The sequence below is a fragment of the Ranitomeya imitator genome, chromosome 3 (assembly GCF_032444005.1).
Source record: "Ranitomeya imitator isolate aRanImi1 chromosome 3, aRanImi1.pri, whole genome shotgun sequence".
Classification (NCBI taxonomy): domain Eukaryota; kingdom Metazoa; phylum Chordata; class Amphibia; order Anura; family Dendrobatidae; genus Ranitomeya; species Ranitomeya imitator.
In genome coordinates, this window is record NC_091284.1 from 432,446,833 (window position 1) to 432,473,640 (window position 26,808).

Sequence of the window (26,808 nt, forward strand, 5' to 3'; positions counted from 1 at the left end):
ATAATAAAAAAAATATGATTTTATCAGGAAGAATTTAGAAACCAAATAAAATAAAATGATTTTTTCAGGGAGAATTTATAAAACAAATAAAAACAAAAATAGGCGTTCTATGGCCCACTGACTGAGAGATGACGCACACAGGAGTCAGGAGTGGCACACAAACCCAGAGGCCAATATTTTTCTACCAATGATTGATGTAGTTATTTTCTCTGGTAGATTTTAGAACCCAAATCAAGGAAAAAAAATATAGGCTTTCTATGGACCACAATTGGAGAGAGAGAGAGAGAGAGAGAGAGAGAGAGAGAGAGAGAGAGATGGCACACCCAGGAGTCAAGACTGGCACACAAGCAGAAAGGCCAATATTAATCTCCCACTGTTTTTTTTGGTTGTTTTTTTTTTTTTTTTTTTCAGGGAGACTTTAGAAAAAAAAATAATAAAAAAAATATGATTTTATCAGGAAGAATTTAGAAACCAAATAAAATAAAATGATTTTTTCAGGGAGAATTTATAAAACAAATAAAACCAAAAATAGGCGTTCTATGGCCCACTGACTGAGAGATGACGCACCCAGGAGTCAAGACTGGCACACAAGCAGAAAGGCCAATATTAATCTCCCACTGTTTTTTTTGGTTGTTTTTTTTTTTTTTTTTTCAGGGAGACTTTAGAAAAAAAAATAATAAAAAAAATATGATTTTATCAGGAAGAATTTAGAAACCAAATAAAATAAAATGATTTTTTCAGGGAGAATTTATAAAACAAATAAAACCAAAAATAGGCGTTCTATGGCCCACTGACTGAGAGATGACGCACCCAGGAGTCAAGACTGGCACACAAGCAGAAAGGCCAATATTAATCTCCCACTGTTTTTTTTTTTTTTTTTCAGGGAGACTTTAGAAAAAAAAATAATAAAAAAAATATGATTTTATCAGGAAGAATTTAGAAACCAAATAAAATAAAATGATTTTTTCAGGGAGAATTTAGAAAACAAATAAAACCAAAAATAGGCGTTCTATGGCCCACTGACTGAGAGATGACGCACACAGGAGTCAGGAGTGGCACACAAACCCAGAGGCCAATATTTTTCTACCAATGATTGATGTAGTTATTTTCTCTGGTAGATTTTAGAACCCAAATCAAGGAAAAAAAATATAGGCTTTCTATGGACCACAATTGGAGAGAGAGAGAGAGAGAGAGATGGCACACCCAGGAGTCAAGACTGGCACACAAGCAGAAAGGCCAATATTAATCTCCCACTGTTTTTTTGGTTGTTTTTTTTTTTTTTTTTTCAGGGAGACTTTAGAAATAAAAATAATAAAAAAAATATGATTTTATCAGGAAGAATTTAGAAACCAAATAAAATAAAATGATTTTTTCAGGGAGAATTTAGAAAACAAATAAAACCAAAAATATGCGTTCTATGGCCCACTGACTGAGAGAGAGAGAGAGATGGAACGCTTAGTACTGGCACACAAGCCCAAAGGGCAATATTAATCTCCCTTTTTTTTTCCAGGGAGAATTTCTGAAACCCAAAAAAAAAATAAAATAGGCTTTCTATGGCCCACTATTTGTGAGAGAGATGGGACGCTCAGGACTGGCACAGATGGCACGCTCAGGACTGGCACAGAAGCCCAGAGGCCAATATTAATCTCCCTTTTTTTCTGGGAGAATTTATAAAACCAAAAAAATATTTAAATAGGCTTTCTATGGCCCACTATTTGTGAGAGAGATGGCACGCTCAGGACTGGCACAGATGGCACGCTCACAACTGGCACACAAGCCCAGAGGCCAATATTAATCTCCCTTTTTTCAGGGAGAATTTCTAAAACCCAAAAAAAAAATAAAATAGGCTTTCTATGGCCCACTATTTGTGAGAGAGATGGGACGCTCAGGACTGGCACAGATGGCACGCTCAGGACTGGCACAGAAGCCCAGAGGCCAATATTAATCTCCCTTTTTTTCTGGGAGAATTTATAAAACCAAAAAAATATTTAAATAGGCTTTCTATGGCCCACTATTTGTGAGAGAGATGGCACGCTCAGGACTGGCACAGATGGCACGCTCAGGACTGGCACACAAGCCCAGAGGCCAATATTAATCTCCCTTTTTTTCAGGGAGAATTTATAAAACCAAAAAAAAAAAATAAATAGGCTTTCTATGGCCCACTATTTGTGAGAGAGATGGCACACTCAGGACTGGCACACAAGCCCAAAGGCCAATATTAATCTCCCACTGTATTTTTATCAGGGAGAATTTATACACCCCACAAAAAAAAATACAGAAAAATGAAAAGGCTTTCTATGGCCCACTATGTGAGAGAGATGGCACACACAGGGATGGCACTCTAGCAGAAATGCCAAATTGCCAATCTTAATCTCCCACCAAAAAAAAAAAAAAAAAAAAAACAGGGAATGTCCTACAATTACTATCTCCCTGCCTGCAGTAATCTCAGCCAGGTATGGCAGGCAGCTACTATCTCCCTGCCTGCAGTAATCTCAGCCAGGTATGGCAGGCAGCAATAAGGAGTGGACTGATGCACAAATGAAATAAAAAGTGTGGACAAACAAAAAAGATAGCTGTGCAGAAAGGAAGGAACAAGAGGATTTGTGCTTTGAAAAAAGCAGTTGGTTTGCACAGCGGCGTACACACAGCAATGCAGCTATCAGGGAGCCTTCTAGGGCAGCCCAATGAGCTACAGCGCTGAGGGGAAAAAAAAAAAAAAAAAAACTTCCACTGTCCCTGCACACCGAGGGTGGTGTTGGACAGTGCAAATCGCTGCAGCACAAGCGGTTTTGTGGTTAATGGACCCTGCCTAACGCTATCCCTGCTTCTGACAAAGCGGCAGCAACCTCTCCCTAAGCTCAGATCAGCAGCAGTAAGATGGCGGTCGGCGGGAACGCCTCTTTATAGCCCCTGTGACGTCGCAGACAGCAAGCCAATCACTGCAATGCCCTTCTCTAAGATGGTGGGGACCAGGACCTATGTCATCACGCTGCCCACACTCTGCGTTTACCTTCATTGGCTGAGAAATGGCGCTTTTCGCGTCATTGAAACGCGACTTTGGCGCGAAAGTCGCGTACCGCATGGCCGACCCCGCACAGGGGTCGGATCGGGTTTCATGAAACCCCGACTTAGCCAAAAGTCGGCGACTTTTGAAAATGTTCGACCCGTTTCGCTCAACCCTAGCTATGACATCTTACAGATTTTCATACCTTGTACGGTGGGGATCAGTACCTGGAACATCACAAATCAGGGGTTCCCAGTCAACCACAGTATGTAAGGCAGATGTCACGATCAGCTGCAGCCGCTGGTGCGGCCCAACCCATAGATGCCCCCATGCTGACCGACCACGAGGGCGTGGGGCGCGCGTCCCCCGGAAACACAATACGGACCCTTTAAACTGCAGAGGGGGACCCGGGCCTACCCGAACTAGGGGAGGGCAGAGACCAGGGTTCTGTGGCAGCTGAGCATGTGGACAAGGAAAGAGACACGTAGGACTTGATTAACCGCACAACTTCAGGTATAGAGAAAGTAAAGTTTACTAAATTAGGCTACGTTCACATTAGCGTCGCGTCGCCGTTGCGTCGGCGACGCAGCGGCGACGCACGGAAAAACGCGCGCAAACGCGCGCAAAAACGCGCGCGTTTTGCGACACGTGCGTCGTTTTTGACGAAAATCGGACGCACAGAAAATGCTACATGTAGCGTTTTCTTGCGTCCGACGCTAGCGTCGGAAACGACGCACGTGGCGAAAAACGCCACCAAAACAACGCACGCGTCCCCTATGTTAAACATAGGGGCGCGTCGCCGCTGCGTCGCCGACGCAACAGCGATTCACATTAGCGTAACGCTAATGTGAACGTAGCCTTAAAGTCACACAGTACATAAACAAAACATGATGATGTCAGGCTACCAATTCCACACCTCCAGAAGGGTACCACCCAATGGACCCCAAGGTACCAACGAATCACCAAGGCACACATAGGCGGGACATCAGGACCCAGGCAGGACATCAGGGTACACGAGGACATCCAGGCACAGGCCAGACATCAGGATACAGACAGGACATCGGGACATCTGGACTCAGGAAGGACATCAGGGAACACGAGGTCATCAGGATACAGGTAAGACATCAGGGTTTCTGTACACAGGAAGGACCTCAGGACATTGGGACACAGGCAGAGCATCAGGATATATGGGTCCATGAGGTCATCAGGACACAGGCAGGACATCAGGGTACAGACAGGACATCAGGACATCTGGACCCAGGGTCACCGGCAGACATCAGACAGGAGTCATTCGGTTCCGGACATCCGAAGCGACCCACAGGCACCACCATAGTCATCAGGCTCCAAGCTCCAGACAGCAGTCATCAGGTTCCAGACTACGGTCATCAAGCTCCGGGCATCGGACCTAGGAAGGAACTCAAGCGTGATGGTGCAAGAGGCTTCTCTCTGCTGTAGAGTGTAAATTCTCATGATTAACGAGGTCTCCTCTCTCTGTCCTGTTGAGCATAAGCTCTTATGATCAGTGCGGTCATCTCTCTTTTTTATGTAGTGTGTAAACTCTTATGATCAGTGCGGTCCTCTCTCTTATGTAGATTATAAGTTCTTATGACCAGTGAGATCCTCTCTCCTATAAAGTGTAACATGTTATGATTGGCGGGGTCTTCTCTCTCTCTTTTTTCTATAGAGTGTAAGCTCTTATGGTCAGCGGGGTTCTCTCTGTCTCTCCTGTAGAGTGTAAGCTCTTAAGATCAGTGTGGTCCTTTCTTTCTCTATCCTCTAGAGCGTAAGCTCTTATAATCAGCAGGGGCTTCTGTCTCTTTTCTGTAGTATATAGGCATCTATGATGAGCGATTTCTCCTCTCTCTTCTGTAGAGTGTAAGTTCTTATGTTCATTAGGATCCTCTCTCTATCCTGTAGAGTACAAGCTCATTTTGTTAGCGGAGTCCTCTCTTTCTTTTCTGTAGTGTAAAAGCTCTTAGGCTGGGTTCACATTGCGTTGGGCACATCCGTTGGATGGACTTTGTTACACCGCGGCATTAACGCGTGTAACGTAGTCTGTTAACACCGCCATTGATTCCAATGTCGGACGCATCGCTAGCGCACGCCCACAATGGGCGTGCGCTAGTGATGTGCCGTCATTGAGTGACGGACCCCGAGACGCGGGCTGCAGCGTTTCCGGGTCCGTCACTGCTAGCGCAGATAGCGCTAGTAGATGCTCTATCTGCGCTAGTTTGCTGCCATAACGGCACTTGCGTTAACAGCAGCCCGTTAACGTATGTGTTGAACGGGCTGCTATTAACGCAATGTGAACCCAGCCTTATAGTCGGAGGGGTCATCTCTTTCTCCTATTGAGTGCAAGCTCTTATCATCAGTGGGGTTCTCTCTTTCTCTTGACCCCCACATTTATTTTCTCAGCAATTAAAAGCTTTCCAGTATTGAGATTCATGAGAATTTATTTGCTCCAAATCAAACTTTTCAAGAAAATTTTTAAAGCTGTCGAATTTGAATTTCAAAGGATCTGGTTATCTTTACTTGCAAATGATTGAGAGACTATGTTATATCAATAGACGACATCACTTGTTTAGTGTCAGAGGTGTTGTACAAATACATTCTCAAAAAAGCTTTAATGTGTTCTACATCTACTACTTCTCAGTGCATTTTATGTCAGTATTCATTAGACATTAAATGTTATTAGCAATTATCCCATCTAAAGTTGTTACCAATAGCCTGTAGCTGCATTGTTAGACTGAGATACTAGAACTTTCCAGTACAACTACTTGAGTAATTTCCAATTATAGCTCACTCATTCCAAGTTCTAAAAATAATCACAGGGCTCTCCATAAAGCAGCTGCACCTTCCCAATGCCAACAGCATACTCAGCCCAGACAGAGACCAGATAACTTGTCTAACTGATCTACAGCAAGGATGTCTGAACGTAGAGTACCCTTCACTTTTCTCCGTACCCCCAGCTGGGAGCCATTCAGGGACTGGTACCAAGGAACCAACCGATTGTTTGACCAGTCATTTGGTATGCCAAGATTAGCTGAAGACTTGTACCAATGGCCTAGCACTAGCTGGCCGGGCTATGTCCGTCTTTTTCCAAGTCAGTCAGTAGATCTTATGCCACCCAGTACCATACCAGCAGTAGTTCCACCTGTTGGTGCGACTGTGCCTGATTTCCAACGGGTTCTAAGTCGGCAACTCAGCAGTGGAATCTCTGAAATCCGTCAAACATCAGACCAATGGAAGATCAGTTTGGATGTCAATCACTTTGCTCCAGAAGAACTGGTTGTGAAAACAAAGGATGGCATTGTGGAAATCACAGGTAAATATTGTGCTTTAAATACCATATATTAATACAGTAGCTTACCTAATAAATAATGAGCATTAAATAGTTAGAATTTAGGATATTATTATATATATTTTTTATTTTGATGTTGATAATGAGGTACAGTACACGGACACTAAATTGATGGATCTGAAATATCATATATGTTTCTACTCAAATAGATTAAGTAGCATACACTACCTATTATTTTAGAGATATGAAGAAATTGGCCAAGTCAAGATAAAAGATGAACTATGCAAAGTAAGGAACAGAAATTGTTTAAAAAATTGATTGGATGCAATCCGGGTAACTTTTATTAAAAATCCCACATCTAACATTTTAGAACTGACAGTTCTTTTGTTATAAATAACAACTGGAACAGATGGTAGTTCCATCACTCACAGGTCACCAGTGGTGATGACACTTTACTGTCATCATAGTGTCTTTCTAATCTAACTTTTTCTATAAAAAGAAAGCTAAAAATGGCTTCTGATAGGGAAGCTCAGTGACCACTGCTCTGCATTTTGTTTATGAACATACCCTATGTATATTTTTTTAGTGTTTGGCGCTTGTTAATGCTGTTTTTGTGCTTCTATCTCTTTATTAGTCAAATGTTGAGCTTTTTTCAGATAGAAATTGAAATGTTACTGTTTGTGAACAGTGAAAAAAAACATGTGCACCATAGGCTAATTTTCACAAACTGTTCTAAATTTTATTTTTCTGGATTTTGAAGAAGAATTTGTTATAAAATCCTTGTAAAAACAATGTATAAACATACTCAGTAGTCATTTATTGTGCTTACAAAATATCAGTAAAATCACACATTTACCATAAAATCAAACGTCAATACTTCTAGAGCCCAACTCCAGTTTTACCTGGTTGGCTTCTACTGACAAAATATAAAGTCCGCAGAGGCAATATAGACACTAAATCGTTCAGATTTTGCCGTGGTTTTTGATGCAAAAAGATTTAAAAAGCTGCATTTCAAAGGCTGAAATTTGCTTCAAAAAACAAAACATAAATTGTTATAATTCCAATTCACCAGTTCCAGGAATTTTATGCTTTGTAAATTCTCCATAGCATGTGGATCAGAATTTGTGACTGCTATTATTAGTGCAACTGTAATTTGGATGGAAAATCAAGGGCATATATGATCTGTGTACAAATACCCAAAATGTTTCTATGTTTCTTCACAACACAAACTCGTAAAGTTTTATAATGATGCCTCAGAGGGGTTAGGACAACCAAGGACACATATTATTAGACATAATTTTCTGATTTTGAATGTTCATTTTTCCTTGTTTCCGAATTACTGGAAACCAGTATAAGTGAACTCCTTCCCGCCGCGGCCCTTTTTTGTTTTTGTGTTTTTGTTTTTCACTCCCCTCCTTCCCAGAGCCATAACTTTTTTATTTTTCCGTCAATATGGTCATGTGAGGGCTTATTTTTTGCGGGACGGCGACCCAAAAAATGTAATTCTGGCGTTTCAATTTTTTTTCTCACTACGCTGTTTAGCGATCAGGTTAATGTTTTTTTATTGATAGATCGGGCGATTCTGAACCCGGCGATACCAAATATGTGTAGGTTTGATTTTTTTTATTGTTTTATTTTGGATGGGGCGAGAGGTGGATGATTTAAACTTTTTTTTTTTAAATTTTCAGATTTTTAAAAACGTTTTTTTTTTGCTTTTGCCATGCTTCAATAGCCTTCATGGGAGGCTAGAAGCTGGCACCACTCGATCGGTTCAGCTACATAGAAGCGATCATCAGATCGCTGCTATGTAGCTGAATTGCAGGTTTGCTATGAGCGCCGACCTCAACGACCTCTATGGTTACCATCCTGATGAATCGCCGACCCCCGATCATGTGACGGGTCGGCGATGCGCTCATTTCCAGCCGAGCAGCCGGAAGCGGTAGTTAAATGCCATTGTCAGCGTTTGACAGCGGCATTTAACAGGTTAGTAGTGGTGGTTGAATCGCGATTTCACCCTCCTCTATTGCGCACACATGTCAGCTGTACAAAACAGCTGACATGTTGCGACTTTGATGTGGGCTCACCGCCGGAGCCCACATCAAAGGGGGACACATGACATGCGCTGTACTAGTACAGCGCATGTCGTGAAGGGGTTAAACCTTTGAGAAATAATCCACTTTGTTTTTGAATGTTTCCATATGATATTACGAACATACTGAGGTTTTATTGTGCGCTTCATAACCAGATGCTGAAAACTTCACTATTGCTAAAACAACCTAAAGGGACCCTATCAAGTGAAAAAAAAACCACTATAAACGCTATTAGCTTACAGATATGGTGTTAATCTGCCGGGTAATAGTGTTCTGAAGCCGTGCAGCTGCCATATTGAAAGCCCAGCTACCAGGAGGAAATCAACTTCAATACTCCCCACATCCTCGGGCTTCCAGTCATAGAGATGTGGCCGGAGAAGCTTCAGTCACTGCTAGTGTTGAGCATTCCGATACCGCAAGTATCGGGTATCGGCCGATACTTGCGGTATCGGAATTCCGATACCGAGATCCGATACTTTTGTGATATCGGGTATCGGTATCGGATCAATAGGGATGTGTAAAATAAAGAATTAAAATAAAAAATATTGATATGCTCACCTCTCCGGCGGCCCCTGGACATCACGCTGCTAACCGGGAGGCTTCTTTGTTTAAAATGCGCGCCTTTAGGACCTGCGAATGACGTCCCGGCTTCTGATTGGTCACGTGCCGCCCATGTGACCGGCACGCGACCAATCAGAAGCCGTGACGTCATTCGCAGGTCCTCAATTCCTAGAATTAGGAGTTTATTGAATGAGAATGACGTCGCGGCTTCTGATTGGTCGCGTGCCGGTCACATGGGCGGCACGCGACCAATCAGAACCCGGGACGTCATTCGCAGGTCCTAAAGGCGCGCATTTTAAACAAAGAAGCCTCCCGGTTAGCAGCGTGATGTCCAGGGGCCGCCGGAGAGGTGAGCATATCAATATTTTTTATTTTAATTCTTTATTTTACACATCCCTATGGATCCCAGGGCCTGAAGGAGAGTTTCCTCTCCTTCAGACCCTGGGAACCATGAGAATACCTTCCGATACTTGATGTCCCATTGACTTGTATTGGTATCGGATATCGGTATCGGCTATCGGTATCGGCGATATCCGATATTTTTCGGGTATCGGCCGATACTATCCGATACCGATACTTTCAAGTATCGGACGGTATCGCTCAACACTAGTCACTGCTCAGTGCATAGTGACCAGGAGCTGTAACCGCGCCCCCAACACTGACTGACAACCGACTCTACAGTGCATCAGTGCTAAACCAACTGTCAATCAGTGACGGGGCGTGGTTATAGCCACCTCTCACTATGACTGAAGCAGCGTCAGCCGTGCCTCTAAGGCTGGGGTCACACTAGCAAGTTTTACAGATGTATGAGAGGCGCAAAAACTACGCATTGCATACGGACCAATGATTCTCTATGGGGCAGCTCCTATCTGCCGTATATTTCTCTGCCGTATTTCATGGGCATAGAAAATCACAGCATGCTGCATTTGTCAGCGTATTGTGCAAAAAAATCAGCCAATGAAAGTCAATGGGGGCGAGAAAAATACGGATTACACACGGACCAACAGTGTGACTTGCGAGAAATACGCAGCGGTGTTCTATAGAAAAGCCGGCAATTCAGCGCGGTGTACAGTAAAATCACACTGATAGGTTAGAATAGAATAGCTAAAATAAATGTCTACGCATAGTATAGGGGTATATATATATATATATATATATATATATATATATTGTGAGATTACGCTACCTGAGTGTGTTGGGGAACACTCGCTTGGCAGCAGGATAAACACTTCAGGCACGATATCTCACATAAATCTGGTTTATTAAACTTCATAAACCACATGACGTACAGTCCATTGCAATACATTCCATGATACAACAAGCACCTACAGTTTATGAAGGTACCTGACGGGAGCTCCTGCTCCACCTGCTGACTCCTTTTCAGTCCTCCGGGTAAGCTGCCTTACGGGGTTCACCAACTTACCTGGCCGGCACACATCAGTCAGTCCAGAGCCACCGAAGGACTGTAGCTTCCCCACACAGTAGCTGTCACTGCTCTGCAGATCCCGGTCCTCACCTCGTGCTATTCAGGGATCCGGTCCTACTCCCAGGACCTCCCAACACCCAGGTTACACAGGATCACACAGGTGGCCAGTCCGGGTACTATTCAGGACGTCCATCCCCAGCTGGGACCGTCCAATACCCAGGCCACCAGTAGCAAAGTCCCACCATGTGCTATTCAGGAAATCCCAGGATTATCCAACACAGGCTTCCAGGGCCTTGCACTTGCACCATTCAGATCCAAACACAGGAACCATGTGACCCACACCCTGGTCACATTACATACCTGTAACCACTCCCCTGGGTGGGAGTGTGGGTGTATGTGGCTAGTCTGACCTTCCCATCTCTCATGACTAGCCGTGCCAATCTCCCATTAGAACTTACACATTTACATGTGGGACTACAGGTCCCAGACCATAACATAACTTTAGACTGACAGCGCAGTGTCCTCCTCTGCGACACACATACCGGCCATCTACAATTGTGCCGGACTTTGTCTCATCACAACTATGCCTCCAAGTGCATCTTGAAGGGCACACGCAGCGCCCCCTGGCTGTAACATTGGTCACTGCACCACATAATATATATATATATATATATATATATATATATATATATATATATATATATGTCAGTGAGACATATATATATATATATATATATATATGTATTTATATTTCATACAGCGCTAGATAGCAGAAAAGCCGGTAATTCAATTGCCGGCTTTTGCTATCTCCTTCCCAAACCCGACATGATATGAGATATGGTTTACATACAGTAAACCATTTCATATCCCTTATTTTTTAACATATTCCTCACTAATAATGTTCCAAGTGTCTGTGTGCAAAATTTGAGGGCTCTAGCTGTTAAAATAAAGGGTTAAATCAGGGAAAAATTTGGCATAGGCTCACGTGCAATTTTCTCCGCCAGAGTGGGAAAGCCAGTGACTGAGGGCAGATATTAATAGCCTAGAGATGGACCATGGATATTGGCCCCCCTGGCTAAAAACATCTTCCCCCAACCACCCCAGACAAGGCACATCTGTAAGATGCACCTATTCTGGCACTTAGCCTCTCTCTTCCCACTCCCGTGCAGCGGTGGGATATGGGGTAATAAAGGGTTAATGTCACCTTGCTATCGTCAATAAGACACCTATCCATTATTAATCCAATAGTAGTACATGGTTAATAAACCACACACACATTAGGAAAAAAGTATTTTATTGAAATAAAGACCCAGGGTGTTTTAATAGTTTATTATACTCTCAATCCAATTGAAGACCCTTGTCACCTGAAACAAAGTTAATATAAAAAAACAACAATATCACATACCTTCCGTCGTTCAGTCTTGTCCCACTTTTTTCTATCTTTTTGTGCTGCTTTTTCTTATTTTGACTATATATATATATATATATATATATATATATATATATATATATATATATATATATATATATACACTAGATGGTGGCCCGATTCTAACGCATCGGGTATTCTAGAATATGCATGTCCACGTAGTATATTGCACAGCCCACGTAGTATATTGCCCAGCCACGTAGTATATTGCCCGGTGACGTAATATATTGCCCAGCCACGTAGTATATTGCCCAGCCACGTAGTACATTGCCCAGCCACATAGTATATTGTCCAGCCACGTAGTATATTGCACAGCGAAGTAGTATACAGCACAGAGCCACGTAGTATATTGGCCAGTCACGTAGTACAGGTCCTTCTCAAAAAATTAGCATATAGTGTTAAATTTCATTATTTACCATAATGTAATGATTACAATTAAACTTTCATATATTATAGATTCATTATCCACCAACTGAAATTTGTCAGGTCTTTTACTGTTTTAATACTGATGATTTTGGCATACAACTCCTGATAACCCAAAAAACCTGTCTCAATAAATTAGCATATCAAGAAAAGGTACTCTAAACGACCTATTACCCTAATCTTCTGAATCAACTAATTAACTCTAAACACATGCAAAAGATACCTGAGGCTTTTATAAACTCCCTGCCTGGTTCATTACTCAAAACCCCCATCATGGGTAAGACTAGCGACCTGACAGATGTCAAGAAGGCCATCATTGACACCCTCAAGCAAGAGGGTAAGACCCAGAAAGAAATTTCTCAACAAATAGGCTGTTCCCAGAGTGCTGTATCAAGGCACCTCAATGGTAAGTCTGTTGGAAGGAAGCAATGTGGCAGAAAACGCTGTACAACGAGAAGAGGAGACCGGACCCTGAGGAAGATTGTGGAGAAGGACCGATTCCAGACCTTGGGGAACCTGAGGAAGCAGTGGACTGAGTCTGGTGTGGAAACATCCAGAGCCACCGTGCACAGGCGTGTGCAGGAAATGGGCTACAGGTGCCGCATTCCCCAGGTAAAGCCACTTTTGAACCATAAACAGCGGCAGAGGCGCCTGACCTGGGCTACAGAGAAGCAGCACTGGACTGTTGCTAAGTGGTCCCAAGTACTTTTTTCTGATGAAAGCAAATTTTGCATGTCATTCGGAAATCAAGGTGCCAGAGTCTGGAGGAAGACTGGGGAGAAGGAAATGCCAAAATGCCTGAAGTCCAGTGTCAAGTACCCACAGTCAGTGATGGTGTGGGGTGCCATGTCAGCTGCTGGTGTTGGTCCACTGTGTTTCATCAAGGGCAGGGTCAATGCAGCTAGCTATCAGGAGATTTTGGAGCACTTCATGCTTCCATCGGCTGAAATGCTTTATGGAGATGAAGATTTCATTTTTCAGCACGACCTGGCACCTGCTCACAGTGCCAAAACCACTGGTAAATGGTTTACTGACCATGGTATTACTGTGCTCAATTGGCCTGCCAACTCTCCTGACCTGAACCCCATAGAGAATCTGTGGGATATTGTGAAGAGAAAGTTGAGAGACGCAAGACCCAACACTCTGGATGAGCTTAAGGCCGCTATTGAAGCATCCTGGGCCTCCATAACATCTCAGCAGTGTCACAGGCTGATTGCCTCCATGCCACGCCGCATTGAAGCAGTCATTTCTGCCAAAGGATTCCCGACCAAGTATTGAGTGCATAACTGAACATTATTATTTGATGGTTTTTTTGTTTGTTATTAAAAAACACTTTTATTTGATTGGATGGGTGAAATATGCTAATTTATTGAGACAGGTTTTTGGGGTTATCAGGAGTTGTATGCCAAAATCATCAGTATTAAAACAATAAAAGACCTGACAAATTTCAGTTGGTGGATAATGAATCTATAATATATGAAAGTTTAATTGTAATCATTACATTATGGTAAATAATGAAATTTAACACTATATGCTAATTTTTTGAGAAGGACCTGTATATTGCCCAGCTACGTAGTATATTGCCCAGCCAGGTTTGTCACAGGTGAAAAAGTAAAAAATAAACATATACTCACCTTTTTGACGTGGGAGCCCTTGTAGTCCACAGCAGGTCCCTGTCCCAGGGTTGGTATTAGCGCAGGACCTGTGATGACGTCGCGGTCACATGACCGTGATGTCATGGCAGGTCTTTGTAGCGCAGGCGCGCAGGGCCTGTGATGACATCCCAGTCACATGACCGTGACATCATGGCAGGTCGTTCTGCCACCGGAACCTGCAACGGAAGATGGCGGCTGGCGCGAGCTGCAACGGGGGGTGAGTATAAGCAGGTTTTTTTTTTTAAATTATTTTTAACATTACATTTTTTACTATTGATGCCGCATAGGCAGCGTCAATAGTAAAAAGTTGGGGACACACAGGGTTAATAGCGGCGGTAACGGAGTGCGTTACCCGCGGCATAACGCGGTCCGTTACTGCCGACATTAACCCTGTGTTAGCGGTGACCGGAGGGGAGTATGCGGGCGACAGGCACTGACTGCGGGGAGTAAGGAGCAGCCATTTTCTTCCGGACTGTGACAGTCGCTGATTGGTCGCGGCAGCCATGACAGGCAGCTGGCGAGACCAATCAGCGAATGAATAACCGTGACAGAAGGACAGACAGACAGAAGTGACCCTTAGACAATTATTATATATAGATATATATATAGACTGGATACGGTATATGTTTTCATGAATATTTGAGCCCATGGATCCATTCTATGTCCATTTTGCAAGCCAGTGAGAAAATCTCGCTGTACGGATGCCATACGGATTACATACAGAGGTTTACATGCGCAAAATACGCTGCCACACCCTGCCTACAGATGACATATGGATCACTATTTTCATATGTAAAATATGGACCTATTTCCCTACGCTGAGTGTGACTCTGGCCTAAGACTGAAAGTGCGAGGTTGTAAAAAGGAATGAAGTTAATTTCATCCCGTTCAGAACACTATTGGCCTGCAGATTAACTCCATATCTGCAGGTAAATAGCGTTTTTTCCCATGACAAGTTCCCTTTAAAGTTTCACCCACTAATATTTCTAAGGCCTGGGTCACACTTGCGTGTGTAATGCGAGATTACTCTCTCACGTGAGTCTCTCGCATCAATACCTGGCACTGCCACCGGCACTCGGGTCCGGAGCGTGCGGCTGCATAGAAATACATGCAGCCGCACTCTCCGGTCCCGAATGCCAGCGGCAGTGCCGGGTAGTGATGTGCGAGAGACTTGTGCGAGTTTCTCGCATTACATACGCAAGTGTGACCCCGGCCTAAAAGTGTGGATCTTGGCTTAGCATTATGCCGGGTATCATACGTAATGCACAGACAGTCCGGTAACCCTTTTGACAGTATATTGAATAATGTGCAGGAAGCTTGGCCAATGCATTTGCTCCATGAGAGATATAAAATAAGCATTTTGAAACGACATATATAACCACCATATCCTGTAATGAGTATCACAAAATACAAAAAAGTAATGAAACAAAAAATAATAATAATACACCACGGACTGCTCAGTGTGTCTGATCTGTTGCCTTGTGTCATGATTTTGCGATGTCATTTTTTTTCCATATTCCTGACCCCGCTTTTAGCGCTGTCATTGCAGCCCCATCATCTTATTTTACTGCTGTCAATATCACTAAGTGTGCCTCAGGTGGCCATCCTACGTGTGGTTTTAGCTTGGTATAAAAGCTGCAATTCAATGGTACTTGTATTGATGAAGCAATAAATATATTTATTAGATTTCCACTGCAAATGCAGAGAGCTTTCTAAAACAAGAGATCCACCACTGTTTGGGAATTAAATGGAGGTGATCTAGAGACAGTACTCTCACTGCAGATGGCAGACTCACCTCTTGCTTCTTGATCTATATAATTCTAATGTCACCTACCAGAAAAGTAAGTGACTCAATGCTTACGCAAATCTTGGCTTTTCTTTCTAGAAGAAAAGAAGGATATAAACTGCAAGCAGCATAGTGATTTTGTAATGGATAGCACTGGCTCAGCACATGAAATATTCATGACTCTTAGTTGGCTTTTAGTGTATAATGCAGGAAGATGATATTTATTGTGGAGCTCTGTGTCTAATGGTGTAAAGACAACATGCCTAAATAGCAGCGCTGCCAGTCCGCGCAATGCATAAAATATTTGACCCTGACTTATTAGTGGCTAATCTGTACCCTGAGACATGTCATTTCCTCTCACATGGATCACAGCAAAGAGTTGAGCTCCAACACCGGTCAATGTATAATCAATCACTTTTTTTCACATTAAAGATTAATTTACCACGAGAAAGGCTGATAAAACAGATGGCGGTATATACAGCCCCAGCTCTATCAGTTATACTGCAGCTATGTATGTCATCACAAGAGCTAACATGAAGATTAACCTATTTCCTTCATAATATCATAGATAAATGTATTTCACTTCTGGCTGATTGACTGGCAAATGACATGAGTCACTGTGACACAGTTTACAGTCATCGGGCACCACGTCAACGTCATCTTGGTTACCATATACATATTGCAATTGGATTATTTTAACCCCTTCGGGTCCAAGACTATTTTGATGACTGCAGATTTTCTTTTGAGCTGCAAGATTCCAAGAACTATATATACAGTATATGCAATCCAATGTTTCACACACACCCATAGACCTCATAGATCTATGTTATACGGCAGTATGAGTGAGCCCGTACCGCCGTGGCAGGGCCGGACTGGCCATTTGGCAATTCTGGCAAATGTCAGAAGGGCCGGCCTGGATGTGGGCTGCCTTGTGTGCTATGTTGTTAACAGAATCAATGTTCTCAAGACACCCATACTATTAACAGTTGTGACGGAGCACAAAGCTGGTCACTCCATCACGTACCTCGGCATGCCATGGGTATAATTAGAAATAATGGTCTTGTAGTAAATCTTCCTTTCCTCCATCCAGGGTAATATTAGTAATATATCCCATCTGGTTATTGGGGACAGGGACACCACGGGCCTGTGTGATTTAAAATGCCAGGGCTGAATTTCATCCCCAGTCCGTACCTGCGCCGTGGGCTGTAAAATCACACTGTCAGAGTGTCAATCCATGCTCCTATCAGCGAACCAATGACGAGGGTCTTCTGATAACCACCGTGCCTTTTATTGTAATCATACTATGATTTCCTGTGCGATCTTCCTGTGAGATCGTGATTTCTGCTACGAATACTGTAGCAGTGCAGATGCCCTGCTATGTATAGCACAAACGATCAGATAATCACAACTTCAAGTTCCCTAAAGGGCCATACAAGTACAGTAAAAAGTAAAAAAAAAAGTTTTTAAAAATATGAAACAAATTAAAAAAACATGAAAGTTCAAATAGCCCCCATTTTTTCCCACTGAAAATAAAACAATTAAAAGATAAATAAAAAATACACATATTTGGTATCGCTGTGTTCAGAAATGGCTGATATTTCAAAATGCACAAAAAATAATCCGATCAGTAGAGTTGTGCGACTTTTACTTTTTTCAGATCGAGTCGGGTTTCGGGAAACCCGACTTTGTCAAAAGTCGGGTCGGGTGAAATCGGCCGATTATTGCAAAAAGTCGGGGGCCGACTGAAACATGAAACCCAATGCAAGTCAATGGGGAATCAAAGTCGACAGTGAGTGGAGGACAGGAAAACAACTACAGTGTCCATTTTAATGCCAAAAACATCAATTCTTATTACTTAAGCTTGTCAATCTTAATTTACTTTATAATAATAGTTAGGCATTGAAAACTGGGGGTCATTTGGCTAAAGTTGTGGGGTGGTAGGGCTGGCTGGATTTTCGTGGGCCCAGGAAACGCGGAATACGTCACGGCAGTGGAGCAGGGAGAGGTAAATATTTAAACTTTGCAAGTGCTGTGATCCTGAGGAAGCAGGGGGGGGCCCACTCGTTGGCACTGGCACAGGGCCCCTCATAGTACGGCGGTGTGTTTGACAGCGGGTCGCGCCTACCACTGGCAGAGACACTTATGGGGGGCCCTGTGCCAGTGACGTCGCCAATGAGTATGCCCCACACCTGATGAAGGAACCTGCACTTTCATCTGCACCTTCCTCTTTGTCCCCATGTAAGGTGGTATAGTATGCGGGAAGGGGAACCTGACTTTCAGCAGGGTCAGATTCTGGCTGTGTAGAATGCAAGGGGAATGTAGTGGTCTGGGTCAATGTACCAGCAGACTCATCTAGCAGTGGCTGGGCAATGGGCAAGATGAAGAGGAAACACAGATGTAGGCCCAAATAATAAAGTAGGCTAAATGCAGTTCAAAATTAGTAACAGGACTAATCAGGCGGCATTGCTTTGTTCAGTGGAGGAAAACTGTAATGAGTGGCAGACACAGTTAGTAGGCCCAAATAATAAAGTAGGCTAAATGCAGTTCAAAATTGGTAACAGGACTAAACAGGCGGCATTGCTTTGTTCAGTGGAGGAAAACTGTAATGAGTGGCAGACACAGTTAGTAGGCCCAAATAATAAAGTGAGCTAAATGTCTGCCAAAAAATTGTTTATAAATAAACAGGCAACATTGCTTTGCTCAGTGTCGGAAAATTGTAATGAGTAGCAGACTAAGTTAGCGGGCCCAAATAATAAAGTGGGCTAAATGTCTGCCAAAAAATTGTTCATAAATAAACAGGTGGCATAGCTAGGTACAGGGGTGGGCTCCTCTGCTGAGTACCAGACAGTGGTAGTAGGCGCAAAGTATTAACTGGTCTAAATGGAGGCCAGGGCCCCTGTATATTTTAAATATCATCTATCATTTCAACAAATTTGTATTGGCAGTGCCATTGAAGGATTTAACAGCACAGACTACACAGTGGTGGAGCAGGGAGAGGTAAGTATTGCAAGAAGTAGAGCACTGTTTGAGCTGGAGGGGACACTCTCTCATGGGCAGCGGTACTGGCACAGGGCCCCTCATATTACGACGGTGTGTCTGACTTTGGTTGTGCACCACCACCGTCAGAGACACTTCATTGTACTATGAGGGACCCTGTGCCAGTGCCGTCGCCCAAGAGTGGGCCCACCCACCAGTCCAGGCAAATGGCACTCGCACGGATGTGCTTTGTACAAAAAAAAAAAAAAAAAAAAGAGAAAAACGGATGCTTGCGCCAGGTGGTGACCACGGCCCTGTGGGGGGAGTCAGCCCATTTAGGGAGGTATAAAAATGGCCTATGGTGGACATTCAGCAGCTGCAAATGGAGGAATTGGAGAAGTCAGTAAGAGGAGGCCAAAAGCAAGACATTTTTCAGGCAAGCTACGTGTCAGCAGGGGAAGGTGGGGCAAAATAATTTGAAATCCATGACTGGTTCATTTTAATGAAGGTTAGATCATCAACATTCTGGGTAGCCAGATGAGTCCTTTTTTCGGTCAGTATTGAACTAGCAGCACTGAAGACTCTTTTGGATAGCACACTAGCAGCAGGGCAAGCGAGCTTCTGAAATGCATATTCTGCCAATTCAGGCCAGGTGTCTATTTTAGATGCCCAGTAATCAAAGGGAAATGACCTGTGAGGGACAACATCGATAAGGGAGGAAAAGTAGTTCGTAACCATACTGGACAAATGCTGTCTCCTGTCGCTTTGAATTGATGCAGCAGTACCTGTTGTGTCAGCGGTCATTGCGAAATCTTTCCACAACCTGGTCATAAAACCCCTCTGTCCAACGCCACTTCGGATTTGTGCACCTCTAACACCTCTGCCATGTTTCCCCCTACGGCTCATGTGAGAACCATCACTGCCGCTGTGTGCTGGGAATGCCTGAACCAAACGGTCTACAAGAGTTGCTTGTTTGGTAGCCAATATTTGCTCAAGGTTCTCATGTGGCATGATATTTTGTAATTTTCCTTTATATCGTGGATCCAGGAGGCTGGCCAACCAGTAATCATCTTTGGTCATCATTTTGATAATGAGGGGTTTCCTTTTTAGGATACGCAAGGCATACTCAGCCATGTGGGACAATGTTCCAGGTGTCAATTCACTGCTCGTACTGGGTTGAGGAGCACTTTCTTGCAAATCAGTATCACTTGTGTCCCGCAAAAACCCTGTACCTGACATTGCAACGCCACCAGTTTCTATTGCCCTCTGAGAAGCATCCTCCTCCCATAAACATTCATCCCCATCATCCTCCTCCTCCTCTTCGTCCGCCACCTCGTCCAGGAGAGTTCCCTGACCAGACAATGGCTGACTGTCATCAAGGCTTCCCTCCTCCTCGGCTGCAGACGCCAGCTCCTTAATGTGCGTCAAACTTTGTATCAGCAGACGCATTAGTGGGATGCTCATGCTTATGATGGCGTCGTCTGCACTTACCAGCCATGTGCAAACCTCACTGAAGGACTTGACAGAGGTGTTGTAGCTTCGACCACTGCACACCAGACAACTCCATGTCTGCCATCCAAGTGCCTGCCCGTGTATGTGTATCCTCCCACAAATTAATTACAGCACGCCTCTGTTCGCACAGCCTCTGAACCATGTCCAGTGTGGAGTTCCACCTTGTTGCAACGTCGATTATTAGGCGGTGCTGGGGAAGATTCAGCGATCGCTGATGGTTCAGCATACAGATGGAGTGTACGGGCGACCGGCGGAACTGCGTGCAAAGTCTTCGCACCTTCAGGAGCAGGGCTGATAACTCCAGATAATTTTTGAAGAAGCACTGCACCACCAGGTTCAAGGTGTGAGCCAGGAAAGGTATGTGTTTAAGATCTGAAAGGGCTATGGCAGCCATAAAATTCCTTCCGTTATCACTGACTAACTTGCCTGCCTCAAGATGTACACTGCCCAGCCATGACTGAGTTTGTTGCTGCAAGTACTTGGCCAGTACTTCCGCGGTGGGTCTGTTGTCGCCCAAACACTTCATTTGTAACACAGCCTGCTGACACTTACCACTAGCTGTTCAATAATGGGACACCTCGTGTGCAACACTGGCAGCTGCGGATGGAGTGGTCGTGCGACTGCGCTCTGTGGATGAGCTTTCGCTTCTGGAGGAGGAGGTGGAGGAGGAGGAGGAGGGGTGGCGAATGCCTACAGCCAACTGTTTCCTAGACCGTGGGCTAGGCAGAACTGTCCCACTATGGCTGTCCCCTGTGGACCCTGCATCCACCACATTAACCCAGTGCGCCATGTTGGACATGTAATGTCCCTGGACATGCCTACTGGTCCATGCATCTGTTGTGAGGTGCACCTTTCCACTGACTGATTCCCTCAGTGCATGGACAATGCGGTCTTTGACATGCTGGTGGAGGGCTGGGATGGCTTTTCTCACAAAGAAGTGACGACTGGGTAGGTCATAGCGTGGTATTACATAGGCCATCAGGTCTTTGAAAGCTTCGCTTTCATCCAACCGGTAGGGCATCATCTCTAACGAGATTAGTATAGCAATATGGGCGTTCAAACCCTGTGTGCGCGGATGAGAGGATGAGTACTTTCTTTTCCTAACGAGAGCCTCTTGTAGGGTGAGCTGGACTGGAGAGCTGCATATGGTGGAACTAGCGGTGGTGGTGGTGGTGGACATGGCGGATTGGGAGAGGGTTGGTGATGGAATTCTTGATGTTGGCCTACATACAGTGTTTCCTACCATATAACCTTGTGATTCCCTGACTGCTTTGGCCTTGCGAGGATACCTCCACATTTGCTGCTGGTGGTGTCCTAACAGGTGGGCTTACAGTGAGGGAAGCAATGTAGCGTTGCTGACTACCTTAATTCTGAGCAGGTGCACCAACGGTACGGGACGTTTGGTAGTTAGCCCAGGCTTGAAAGTGCATGGTGGTTAAATGTCTAAGCATGCACGTTGTATTTAAATTTTGAAGATTCTTCCCTCTGCTAAAGGTCTTTGAGCATTTCTTACAGATAACTTTTGACTGATCATTCGGATCTTGGTTAAAAAATTGCCACACTACACTCTTCCTACTATGGAATACCTTTTCAGGTATTGTACGCTGTGCTACTTTCACCGGATGGCCATGCTGTCCTAAAACTGTTTTTGTTTTTGACAAACATTTTTGGCCTGATACGCGCCTGCCAGATGACAGCTGTTGCGATGTAGATGGCTGCTGCGGATCATCCTCCTCCGCTTCTGAGCTACTGGCAGTGTCACCCTCTTCCCCCAATGGCTGGCAATCTGGGTCAACAACTGGGTCATCTATCACCTCCTCTTCAATATCATGTGCACCTTCCTCTGTGTCACCATGTAAGGTGCTATAGCATTCGGGACGGGGCACCATAGTCTCATCAGGGTCATATTCTGGCTCAGTACACTGCGAGGGCAATGTAGTGATCTGAGACAAATGGAAGAGCATAATAATCTAGCTGTGGCTGTGCATCTGTGCACTCCATGTCCGATTCATCTTGCAATGGCCAGTTAACAATTTCCCTTTCTAACCCAGGCATGGTATGTGTAAAGAGCTCCATAGAGTAACCTGTAGTGTCGCCTGACGCATCCTTCACTTCTGGTTTGGGTGAAGGACACAAGGAAACGTCTTGTTCCTGACCGGGAGCATCCACTGACGACTCATTGCTTTTATATTTAGAACTTTCTGAAGAGGAGGCGAAAGAGCTAGAGGCTGAGTCAGCAAGGAAAGCCAAAACTTTTTCCTGCTGCTCCAGCATTAAAAGCTGTTTTCCTACTCCCAGATAAAGGAGCCTTTGAGGCCTTGTGTAGCCAGACGATGACGCTGGCTCAACACCTCTAGCCTTAGGTGCTCTTGTGCTTTTGCCACTACCACCAGATGCACCACCACCACCACCATCATCAGTACCAGCTGGCAACCACCGCCCCGCCCACGTGCTCTTCCACCAGACTTCCTCATTTTTTGGAAAATCTAACCAAAATAACAACCGTTATATGGTACTGTAAAGCAAGGTAGAAAGTGTATATAAACTTGTTGAGAATTTAAATCTCCATTTTTTTGGGAGACTGAACCAAAACTCAGGCCCTGTGCATAAAACAACACAATGTAATTGGCAGAAAGTGGCTCGTTGATATACGACAAACTAACAGGACTGAAGTATATCCACTTTGTGAGAATTTGAATCTCACTTTTTTTGGGGGGAGACTGAACCAAAACTCAGGCCCAGTGTATATAACAACGTAATCTAAGTGGCAGAAAGTGGCTGGCTGACATACGACAAACTAACAGAACTGAAGTATATCCACTTTGTGAGAATATGAATCTCACTTTTTTGGGGGGAGACTGAACCAAAACTCAGGCCCAGTGTATAAAACAACACAATGTAAGTGGCAGAAAGTGGCTGGAAGATATATGAAAAAATACAAGGACTGTAGTACAATTTCAATCTCCCTACAATGATCTCAGGAAAAGTATGGCAGCAATAAAAAGGACTGCTGCACACAAAAGTGTGGACAAATAAACAAGATAACAGTGCAGAAAGGAGCAACAGGATTTTTGCTTTTACAAATTTCCCAATTTTTTTTCACCACTTACCGTAACTAAAAAAAAGCTATGCATATTTGGTATCAGCGTACTCGTACTGACCCGAGGGAACATATTGCCAGCTCACTTTTACCATATAATGAACATGGTAAATAAAAACACAAAAAACAATTGTGCAATTGCACTTTTTTTTGCAATTTCACTGCACTTGGAATTTTTTTTCCTGTTTTCCAGTGTACAATGTGGCAGAATCAATCATGTCATTCGAAAGTACAAGTCGTCCGGCAAAAAAAAAGCCCTCAGACGGCCATATTGATGGAAATATAAAAAACTTTGGATCTTGGAAGATGGAGAAAAAAAACTAGAGTGTAAAAATCATAAAACAGCACAGGGGTGAAGGAATTAAGCGGCAAGATTGAATAATTTCAAACAAATGTTTATGATCAAATCTGTGTGTCCCTAATAATATTATTTTCAGTTTTATGATTAAAAATAATGACACTGATTACATATTTGAAATCTTATAGGGAAGCACGAGGAGAAACAAGATGAGCATGGATTTATTTCCAGATGCTTTACCAGAAAATACACGTAAGTACATAAAATACATATAGAGAATATTTTTAATTTCTAGGATGACAATCATTTCATCAGAAAACTACATAATATACATAAGTTATATTCTATAATTGCTTAATAAAGGATCATTCTCTGTAAATCTTCACTATATAGGATGCTATCATTTTCAATTTCTAAACACATAAATATACAGTACATCGTTTTTAATCAATTTGGAATTCAATATATTGTTTTTTTAATTTACTTTTCATTATTTGCAGAAGTGGTACTAGCACTGAATTAAAAATGACTTAAAGAAGACTAGCCTTTGAGCTTGGTTTCAATTATGGGCAACTAAAATATAGATCTGACTAGCAATAGACTCTCTTCTGCTAGATAATGAAATGCCATTGTACCAAGGTGGAGATTACCAGTGGAGAAGTCTCAGATAAATTTGTCTAGCCTTGTCATATGGGAATCAATGTTAGGTGCCAGGCACAAAGAGTGATAACTGCTTTGCTAAAAGATTAAAGATAAAAAAACATGTGGGAAACCAGCCAAGAAACCCATTAAAGTTTTCTTTATGAATCTAGTTCACATGACTGGTGAACTTGCTTTCATCTTGAAATGTATGCCTGGAGCAATGATTTTTCCTGTTGTTTGCATGCTGCTTTCAATGTTATTGTATATACATCGATCAGACATAGCATTAAAACAAGGGGCTGGTAAAGTGAATAACATTGAATATCTTATTACAATGACATTTGTCAAGGGTTAGGATGTATATGGTGACAAATAAACAGTTCTTAAAGTTGATGTGTCTTAAGCAGGAAAAATGGACACGTATGAGAAGAAAGACTTTGAAAATTGTTAAATTGTGATGGCTAGCATCTCCAAAATGCCAGGTCTTGTGTGGGTGCTCCCCATAAGCAGTGGTTAGTACTCAACAAAATGGTTCAAGAATGGAAAACTAGTGGACCGGCGACAGTATCATGGGCCAAAAAGTCTACTTGTAGCATATTAGGAGCAAAGGCTAGCTGGTGTGGTCTAGTCTTATAGAAAAGCTGCTCTAACACAAATTGCTGATAAAGTTACTGTTGGCAACTTATAGAAAATTGTAGGAACATATGGCACCATGCAGATATCAGTATATGGGACTGTGTAGCTAAAGAGTGGTAATAGTCTAAATCAGATCCCTGTCCACCACCTTTTTACAATGGACACTTAAAGGGACACTGTCACCTGAATTTGGAGGGAACAATCTTCAGCCATGGAGGCGGGGTTTGGGGGTTTTTGATTCACCCTTTCCTTACCCGCTGGCTGCATGCTGGCTGCAATATTGGATTGAAGTTCATTCTCTGTCCTCCATAGTACACGCCTGCGCAAAACAATCTTGCCTTGTGCAGGCATGAACTACGGAGGACAGAGAATGAACTTCAATCCAATATTGCAGCCAGCATGGAGCCAGCGGGTAAGGAAAGGGTGAATCAAAAACCACAAAACCCCGCCTCCATGGCTGAAGATTGATCCCTCCAAATTCAGGTGACAGTGTCCCTTTAATTACTAGATCTGAACAAATGGAAGCAATGGAAAAAGATGGCCTGATCTGAAAAATCAAGTCTGGCCATGGGTGTGTGCTTCAATTCCTTGTAGAAGAAATTGCATTAGGATGTGCTTTTCGAAAAAAAGGAAATCTGGCACAGAGAATGTGATGCTGTATTCATGTGTGTTTTACTTTGATACTTATCTAAATGTTGTTGCAGACCAATGACACCCCTTCATGGCAACAGTATACCCTACTGGTAATGGCCTATAGAATGATAATATGAGCAGCCACACTCTAAAAATTGCTTAGGAATCTTTTGAGAAATATGACAAAAAGTTCAAGGTTTTGACTTGAACTCCAAATTCTTTAGATCTCAGTTCAATCTAGCATTTGTGGCATTTGTGGAAAAACATTTCCATTCCATGGTGGCTCCAGTTCCAGACAGCTCCACTTAATTTTTGAGAATTAACTGGAGTTTACCTGAAGGGAATGTGGTATTCAGAATTTGAGGTAAATTAGGACATGAATATACTCCAGAGACTGGGGTACACTTCTTGTGGTGGCACGAGAAAACTGAAAGTAGCATTAAAGTAGTTACTTCGCACAGTCTTCATCAAGATTGGCATAGAAAAGAGCAGTCTCAGGCTAGGGTTGCAAGACAGTATAAAAAAATGTCATCCAGAAAAGTGGAATGACTATTTCTTTCACTTGTCTTCCACATACAATCCGTTTTTTTTTTACAGCAGCAGTTATTAATTTTTTACAAAATCATTTACAGTTTCGTAAGTTACAGAATAGCAGCGTATCTACAAAAATCAGATGCTATCCTGTGGCTACGTATGGCGTTTGACTTTTTTTTCACATTCATTAGACTTGAATGGGTGAGTCTCATCCGTTTTTCAGAGCAAACTAGTGCATGATACAATTTTTTCACATACAGATTAAGTAAGTGAAAACAATTGCTTATCTGCACTGCCCTATCAAATAACATTGGTCTGAGTGCGATCCATTTTCTAACAGATAGCACTTGGACCGAAAATCCATTTTTTTCTGAATAATTTCTTGGCTGTGGCTATGTGATATTTATTAAAGTATTAATATTCCGTCTTTTTCACAGATGAACATTCACTTTGAGGCAATACAGTGTCTAATCATTAACATTAACTGTGATCTCTTTCTGTAGTCTTCCCTCAGGTGCAGACATTACTACTGTGAGCTCATCTCTTTCTCCTGACGGCATTCTGACAGTAGAAGCGCCACTCCCAAAGCCAGCGATCCAGTCTGCAGAGATCACTATTCCAGTAACGTTCCAGAGCCGAGCTGAGATTGGCACATCCGACGCCAAGAAAGCTGAAGAGGCTGGCAAAAAATGAGATGCTAACAGGGCAAATGACCAGATTTCTTTCACTGCTTTCTGTGTTATACCACATGCTTTTACATACATAATAGAGTTTTGAAAAATAAATTTTGAACAAAAAAGAA

The 26,808-nt window shown here is 43.1% G+C and overlaps 1 protein-coding gene across 1 annotated transcript; it reads left to right on the forward strand.

Annotated features, from left to right (window-relative positions):
• Positions 1–5,873: 5,873 nt before the first annotated feature.
• Positions 5,874–26,808, forward strand: HSPB1 (heat shock protein family B (small) member 1). The gene is made up of 3 exons (XM_069757292.1): positions 5,874–6,329; positions 23,750–23,813; positions 26,510–26,808. Exons 1-3 carry the CDS (start codon positions 5,930–5,932, stop codon positions 26,697–26,699), a joined length of 654 nt encoding a protein of 217 aa, XP_069613393.1. The 5' UTR covers positions 5,874–5,929; the 3' UTR covers positions 26,700–26,808.

Excerpts from the sequence above, each read along its gene's own strand:
- HSPB1 (XM_069757292.1), top strand. The coding sequence starts at position 5,930 with ATGTCTGAACGTAGAGTACCCTTCACTTTTCTCCGTACCCCCAGCTGG. Across the intron at positions 6,330-23,749 it reads TGGCATTGTGGAAATCACAG|GGAAGCACGAGGAGAAACAA; the intron begins GTAAATATTGTG and ends GAAATCTTATAG. Across the intron at positions 23,814-26,509 it reads TGCTTTACCAGAAAATACAC|TCTTCCCTCAGGTGCAGACA; the intron begins GTAAGTACATAA and ends CTCTTTCTGTAG.